Below are 8,539 nucleotides of genomic sequence, written 5' to 3' on the forward strand. Positions count from 1 at the left end.
ATAAATTAGCTCTTCGTGTACAAAATATTTGTTCCACAATTTAAAATACCAGAGGTAGTGTGGTGGAGAGTGGGAGGTGGCATGGTACGAATATTTGTTGTCTGAGTTTTTATGAGTTGTTTCATGTTTATAAACTTTTCATTTCACTTTAAATTTTTGTCCCATATATCCTTGAGAAATAGCAACACAGTAGCAGCAGAATGAGAAGGGACAAACTTTTGTTCGCCATGTTTCACATAAAATTTTTGAGCCTATTTGTTTTTTTTTTTTGCAGTAACTTCGGCTGCAGCTGCCGTTTGCCAGCCCAAGCAGATGTACGTAGGTGCAGGTTCCCGAACTTGATTTAGAATGTTTGGGTATGTTCAAATCATTATTGTGCATTGTTTTGCAAGCTTGCATGCAAAGTTCTTGTCACGCTGCTGTTGGAATCCATTTCGGCATTCGTGTACGCTCCTGGAATGTGTAAGTTTTAGTCTCAGAATTAGAACACGCCATGCACTCCACTTTCTTTCTACCTTAATGAAAGGGCAGTGCTCCTGCCCTTGCCCCTTTTTCAAAAAAAAAAGTGCCTAACGTGCTAACGGTCATGAACACTGAGCAGGTTTGGAGGCACTAGAGCCAAGGGGACGACGTGTGCTGTTTCTCTTGGATGACTAATGTCCGGGCGGCGGCAGTTGCTGAGATGCATCCACATCGGACTCCTTTGTGTGACGACCCCGACCTTGGTCCCCACATGACGACCGTGATGCTGCTGGCACCCACTGAGTCTGTCTTGGGCAACGGAAAACTGAGGCTGATGGTGGCTGCTCCAGCTCCACATCCATCAACGAGGTCCCCATGCCTGAAATGAAGCCACGTTAGTTAGTTAGGACCATATGGACAAGGTCAATCAATAGGGGGGGGGGGGGGGGGGCTCCAGCCCCCTATCTCCCCAAGATTAATGGATAATCTATAAATCCCTCTCCATAAAGAATGAAGAAAAAGAGGAGGAAGAAGAAGAGAAGGGAGATAAGCACCCTCTTCATATGTTGGTTGAATTTGCCCCTATTACAGTCTCTGCAATTCACTTTTACCACCCTGAAATCGACAACCAACAACTGTGTTGAACAAAACAAGCTTGGGGAAAGCGCATTCGGAGCAGATTACAAATTAAAGTAAATCATAGAGCTTTCTCATGAGTCATGAGCGCGTGGATCAAGCTCTATGGAGATTATTTTTGCACAGGTTTTCACTAGTGGAGGCATGCTGATTCTGGAGATGATTCTTGGTTATACCTATCAGTCAGGGATCGACTCCTGGCACCTGCAATTGGGATATGCAGTATCCCTCCGCCGAGCACGCCATCACGAAAGCCATGGCGCAAGCTATCACGCTGGCCGAGCTCATAATCGCTACACCAATCAGCTTGCATTGTCTGCGTGTGTTCTTAGTGTTGGTGCTCCGAGCTAATAAGTCTTTGAGGGCGACAGTGCTACAGCAAGTGAGTTTATCAGGGTAGACTTTGAATTTTCACTACTACTACTATGAATTAGTGACTTGTTGACGTGCAATTCTTCCACACTTAGGTCTCAACCAGGACCCAATCTCGTGACTTATGCTGGGGAATTTATTTGGTTATGTGCCATCAAAACAAAGAAATTGGGCATCTATTTGCCGTTAAAAGATTTTTCGCACATAGGCTACGTATCTCAGCAGTACTGTATACATTATCTAAAGGGATTACTGGTGCGGTTTGCTGGAAATTGTTTTCTACTGCTAATCATTTTCTGTAAAAACATCCTCTATCAACAAAACCATAACTACTAATAAGATGGCTGAAAATCAAAATGTTGGTTAGGAAACTCGCAATAATATATATATTCAAACCAAAATCAACCTGCATACTATATATGATATGCTTCTTTAATTTCCATGATTTTACTGGTTGAACTAGAAACATCATGTCACCCTTTACTTGCACTGTATATGCTCCTACTCATCAGCTAAGCTAAACCTTTCCATCCAATTAACAAACCTCACCAGGGAGTAAAACTTTTAAAATAAAATCACCAGGGGCGAACTTGATCCTTACCTAGCTATATAAGTGTACACATTTCACTGTATTACTACGCAATTTTCACATTTAATTTATATTCATTTTGACGACTTGGCATTGATCTATGAAATCTTGTCATATGTACATGATGTGAGCAGCTGAAATTGACTGTAAATCCGTCTCAAATGAAAATAAAATGCACTCGAAAAACGATTACATCTATTGTTAGCCTGTGCATACATATCGCAATCCTTACAGCAGGAGTGATAGGGATGCTAGAGATATACTCCTTCCGTCCCAAAATAAATGCATTTCTAGGACTGGACACGGAAACCAATATATGGTGTGAAATTACCAAATACCCCTTGTCATTTGTGAGAAGAATCCAGATATTGTCTTGTCTTTTCTATAAGAAGATTCTGGATACTCTTGTCTTTTATAAAAGGTGGGTCAAAGTAGCAATTTTTATGGGACAAATTTCAAACTCTAGATGTGCAATTATTTTGGGACGGAGGGAGTAATTTATTACGGACAAGGGACTGAATAAAACCGCCATATGGTCCACGTAAACTAGCAGTCATCGATGGATCAGAACCTCACAAGTTTTCCACAACTTGTCCTGTATGTAGCAACTACGATGTCTACAGTATGAAATTTATATCCTACGAGCAAGCTTGGCAGCTGGCATAGTGGCATGCTCCAATATGGACAACAAAAGTTGGTGTCACACATCTGACTCAGAGTCTAGACTCTAGAGCGTACTACTACTTAGAAACAGATGCTGAAGATGCCGAGCTGTATCGATCGAAACGCAAAGGTCATTGGCCGGATGCTAGGTTGATCGAGATGCGTTGCTCGCCGAACCTGCAGAGCACAAGGCTACACGTCACTGCTCTCGGAACATCACATAATAATTTGTACAATAAAAAATACTAAGAGAAATATTTTGTACGCATGTGAGAGTTGATTTGTCGAGTGAATGAAATGCTCATACAAAGTCTCCCTAAATTAAAAATCCCACTCCCTATTCACGTGGAACGTTAAAGCTGATGTTTTTAAACTGAAATAAGACAGCAACTCAGTCAAACCACGTAATCTACTTGTAATGCCGGTACTACGCTGAAAATACTCCACAGGACAGGAGATGGGCAAAAGAAGGAAGCCACCTGAGGCCCAGATGGGCAGGCATGCGACAGGATCGCTTTGGTTGGTTGGGTGGAGAGGCAGCTCTTCCTTCATGGGCCATCCTTTGAATGAAACAACGCATCGTGGCCCATCTCGCAATATCCTTTTGAGCCCGAATGTCTCGTTGTTGGTACCATGCACCCGTGGTGGAGTGGTGGTACCCGTACCCTGTCGTTCCTTGTCCTCAATGCCGACTCTACCCAGCGCTGCTCTTCTCAATCGACAAGTCGCCACAACATCAATAGACCAAGGGGAGTCGGTAGGGCGGGACACAGGTTCCCTTCCGGCTCGGGACCTCCTCTTCGCTACGCCCACGCTCATGCCTACTGAATGTCTCCGAATCGGTACGCTCCCTTGGCACATGGCCATCTCAATTGAATATATTGCTTGATGTACTATTAACAATAGAGTTCTGAACTTCTCTATTCAGCACTTGTCTACGGTGCAATTGATACTGTCATGAAAAGACATGCAACAGAAGAGAAAGTTCTTATAAGTGTCCTGATTTCGTCTTGTCAAATCTTTCAGTGTTGTGAGCGTCAATTTATAGTAGTCATGCTAATACTAGCAAAAAAGGTGTCGTAATATGTTGCAGCTCAAATCATATACAAGTCAGGTGCATACAGGAATCATTGATCTTACCATTTGCAGTCGACATCAAATTATTATTGGATCAATGACAACCACCACTGTTTTCTTATTCAGCCAGGTCTCTAATACGGTGACTCGTGTTGTACTTATATGCATCTTACACAATTAAGTGCACAAGACGCGTGGTTACAATACATCGATCATACACGTAAAATGTATCTAGGTGATGTAGTCTGATGTAAATTAAAGGAAGCTAGCTATAATGTGATCCTTTACTACATGAAATGGTATCCTAGATGTGTTCAATGCCTAAGAAAGCGCTTGGTGGTTATCTTGCACAGACATAGTTAGTGTGGCATTTCAAATGAAGATGCAAATTCTTGCTCCAGACTGTAGCACCCTGACATCCCTTGATGTGTTATATGGGCAGCATTGACAATATTCATATGTTCATGTGGGTTCTTAGCTTCTGGGCATAACAAAGGCTCAATATCTCCATCTTTTTCATGTAAACAATGTCTTTTTCTTAGCCTTTTTGTTCTTAGGAATTGCAACCTCATCTCTACTTCTTTCATAGTTGGTCGCTCTGCTCCTTTAACCCTTAAGCATGCTTCTGTGAGTGAGGCAATTTCATTAATCTCTTCCTGGTCTGTCTCTTCCAAAACTTGTGAATCCAGTATTCCTAAAAGAGACCCTTCCTGATGTCCTTCAACGAAGTAAAAGGATAGGCTTTGTTTTGCACCTAAATCATTGATAAAAATTGGTTTCTTTCTTGTCAAAAGTTCAACAAGTATTACTCCAAAACTATATACATCACTTTTCTCAGTTAGTTGGCCAGTATGGTAATACTCTGGATCCAAGTAACCGAATGTTCCTTGGACAATTGTAACCACATGAGTCTCATCAAGTGAAAGAGATCTTGAAGCACCGAAGTCAGAAACCTTGGTGGTGAAGTTATCATCTAGCAGTATGTTGGAGGACTTCACATCTCTGAGAAAAATTGGTATGGCAGCTGCAGAGTGCAGATATGAAAGTGCTCCTGATGCTTCTACCACAATCCTAATGCGGTCATCCCATGTTAGCAAGCACTTGGAACTAACATCAAGGTGAAGGAGGTCATAGAGTGTACCATTGGATATGAACTCATATACAAGCAAGGGCACCTCTGATTCAAGACAACAACCAAATAGCTTCACGATATTGCGGTGTATAATTTGAGACAAGATAGCAACTTCATTGATAAATTGATCTATCTCTATTTGCTCCACAATTTTAGATTTCTTGATGGCCACCACACGTTGGTCAGATAGAATCCCTTTGTAAACTGTGCCATGTCCTCCACGGCCAAGGATACGAGTAGGGTCAAAGTTGTTTGTGGCTTCCTCTAGTTCATCCAAGGAGAATATCTTTGTTTTGCTTGTGGCATTTTCTTCTGAAATTAGTTGTTGCAACAGTAAACCCTGATTTTTGTTGAAGTATGCTCTTCGAATTCTCTTTTGCATGCCTTTCTTCCACTTATTGGCAAGTAAAATTACACTGAATGCAAAAATTATAGAGCCAATGCCACAACCGATTCCAATGGCAATACCTGCGTCCAGTGTATAGACAAGCACGTGAAAGTTTGCTAGTTGTAACTGCAAGGGGCCGGGATTGCTTTGCTATGACTTACCAAGGACAAGATTGCGGTTCTTTGCAGAAGTAACACACTGTTTCTTTGTCGGATCAAATTCTTTTTCACGAGGGCAGCTTGTGCATGTATAGCTTCCGGGAAAGTTTTGGCATATGCCACTGCAGTTGTTTGGCAGTGAGCATTCATCAATGTCTGTAGATAATATCCATTGATCATTTAGCATATGATGGTGGTGAAGGGGCGATAGCTACAAACTGGTCCTTCCTTTCCAAAGTATAGGTCAACTTAACTTATCTAGATATATAGCATTTCCTATGCACCTATATATATATATATAATTGTATATCTAGAAAAGTCAAAACGACCTATAATTTGTAATGAAGGAAGTAGCAACTAAAACAGATGCACCTCTCTTTACGTTTTCATGATCTAATTTGTAATGTCTACAAAATGCAACTACTATGTCAGATTAATCGAAGTTTTTAGACATTACTAGAGGCTGGGAGTGTTTTAAGGTCTATCATCTTGATTTAATATCTTGAAGCAAATAAAGTTTTCATTATCCAAACATGAGCAGTGTTTGAAGTCTGTAGTCCACACATGAGGGCAAAGTGGAGGAGCGAACCTATGCAGCCATCCATTATGTATGGATTTCCTTCGAAGCCGGAAGAACAATTACAACGGTACCCCATAAATATTTTCCCGTGCGTTACGTGTAAGCACGAACTGTTTCCACTGCGGCATGCGTAGTTGGTATTATTTTGCATGGCTTGCTGACAAGTTGAATTGATCACTGCCCACTTTATAATAATGTCATATTCCAAAGAAAAAACAAGTTGATTTTCCAAAGGACCCGTGATTTCTAGTGCTTCTTCGTTGCCGGTATTAGTTATTATCACTTCTTCCGCGCTTGCATTGTTTAGCATGTTCCTAACTGTCAGATTCCCATCTTCTACTGACACACCAGTCACGTGATACCATGCACCTTCTATGCTAAAAAGCGTCTCACCTGCTGCTGTACAATTAAGCCGGAATCTTTCATTTCCAAAGCAACCATCTTCGAGCCCGAAGGGGAAGGGAATGTTCATGTTTCCACATGACATCAGGCATTGTTCTTTAGGTCTGGGGTTGTAATCTGCTCCATAATAGATTAACGGAGAGTAAGAACAAGAGAATTGAAGTTAAATATTTCAGGTTTTAGAGGAAAGCAAACAGGGAGAGAACCTTGTCCTTGCGGCGGGCATCCTTCCAAAAGGTAAGGATTATTGGCTTTGCCATAACCATTGTTGCAGTTACAGGCGTAACCTCCATATGATGCGTCTGCACAATAGGTGTTGGTTGCACAAGCATAACTAGCGTTGTTCATTTGAGCTCTTTGGCAGCTTGGTTGGTCTATGATCGCAACCTCAAGGAAACCACCAGGAATATTGCTTGTATTTGTCCAGCTTGAGAAAAGATAAGTGGTATTGCCCTCGTAATATTGTGAAGACATTAAAGCCATGATGCCAGAGTGCATAGAATCTGATCGTGCTGCCATACCATCAGCCCGAACAATTGTTGCCTGAAAACCTGAGATGTCCTGTTGTAAACTGATGGAACAACAACCAGTATTATTACAAGACCCTTGATTTGGCAGTACCTTGCCGCGGCACCTACTCATGCAGGAGCCGATAGGGTTCCCCACATGATCAAACAAGTTGACATCGAAATCACAGCCAAGGACGTAGAAAGTATTATACTCGCGGGGGATAGTTACACCCTTAGCCGGGGCTTCCCAGGATATACTATAGTTGTTTGTACCTGATCCCAAGATGATGTTGCAGAACATAGGGCTCTCAACCGATTCATCCTCATCTATGTAAGTGATCTGAGTTGTGCTGTTACCCAGAAACAATTTTGGAGGTTGAGAGGTGTGGTTGCAGGAAACCTCGAAGCCTTGCCGGAAGCAGCCGGCCTCTATACCGAAGGGGTAGGAGATGTTGACGTCGCCGCAGCTGGAAGGGCAGTGAGCTAGTGAGGCGGCCGAAGGGATATGCAGTATCCCTCCGTCTCCCGTGGCTGCGGATGCAGGCGGCATGGCAGCCAAGCACGCTAGCACGGAAGCCATGGCGCAAGCTATCACTCTGGCCGAGGTCATCGCTACGCCAATCAGCTTGTCAGCGTGGTGCAGTGATGGTGTTTGGGTTTACGAGGAACGAACTACGCCTACACAATTCAGCAACACAAAGCAGGTTCCGTGCATGCGTTATGCGTAGATGCTGTATAAACTATAAAGGCGTCCCTGATGAGCAGAGTCGCTGACCCGCAGACCGCAGTCGTCGGCCGCCGGCCGGGTCCGTCACGCTTGGCTCGTCCAACCTTGCGGTCGCCTCTGGAAGTTCGGTATCCAATTATCCATCTCAGTGCGCGATCTGCAAGATGAAAAGTGAGGAACGAGAGTACTCTATCCTGCTTGTGATGAGTGAATTGTCAACCGTGCGGTGTAATCGTGCGCTTGGTCTTTGGATTGCAGGTACACGGCCGTCGAGTGTTGACGGGGAGCTGCCGTGGAGGTGCTGTGGCCGATGGACCGTGCGGTGGACGGCGGTGAAGGGCAGCCGGGACCGGAGCTCGGACCGGGCGGCAACTGTGGCGTCCACTCCTGGATCGAGGGCGCAAGCGGCGACGGAAGGCGGGTTTCTTGGTTTGCGCCACAAAACCAAGGAGGCGGACGGCGGTTGAAGACGCCAAGTCGTGGAGGTGACGGGCGTCGGTCTCGGGACTGACGGAGGCGACGGGCGTCGATGGCGTCTAGGGCCTCGCCGCGGGCGAGGAGGTGACGGGCGTCGGGCGGCGTCTAGGGCCATCAGGAAGCCGAGGCGGGAACGGCGTCTAGCGCCACGGCGCGGAGGCGGGAATCTTCCCGCGCGTGAGGTTTTGGCGGTTTTCTCAAAACCGGCCACCTACCCGGGTTTCGCGGACCCTCCAAAACCGCGGACTGGATCTCCATCAAGACGGCGGCATCGCGGAGAATACTTCGTTTGGAAGAAAGAACCTCGGCCGTCGGATGAGATCGTGTACAGGGGGTGCTGCAGGCCAACCGGTCTGACCGGTCCCTG

General features: G+C 44.6%; 1 protein-coding gene across 1 annotated transcript; it reads right to left on the minus strand.

Annotated features, from left to right (window-relative positions):
• Positions 1-3,917: 3,917 nt before the first annotated feature.
• Positions 3,918-7,800, minus strand: LOC120656542 (wall-associated receptor kinase 3-like). The gene is made up of 4 exons (XM_039934667.1): positions 6,666-7,800; positions 6,067-6,576; positions 5,481-5,633; positions 3,918-5,399 (listed from the first exon to the last, which is right to left on the minus strand). The coding sequence occupies exons 1-4, from the start codon at positions 7,576-7,578 to the stop codon at positions 4,159-4,161; spliced, it is 2,817 nt and encodes a 938-aa protein (XP_039790601.1). The 5' UTR covers positions 7,579-7,800; the 3' UTR covers positions 3,918-4,158.
• Between the last annotated feature and the right edge of the window lie 739 nt (positions 7,801-8,539).

The sequence above is a fragment of the Panicum virgatum genome, chromosome 1N, assembly GCF_016808335.1.
Source record: "Panicum virgatum strain AP13 chromosome 1N, P.virgatum_v5, whole genome shotgun sequence".
NCBI lineage: Eukaryota > Viridiplantae > Streptophyta > Magnoliopsida > Poales > Poaceae > Panicum > Panicum virgatum.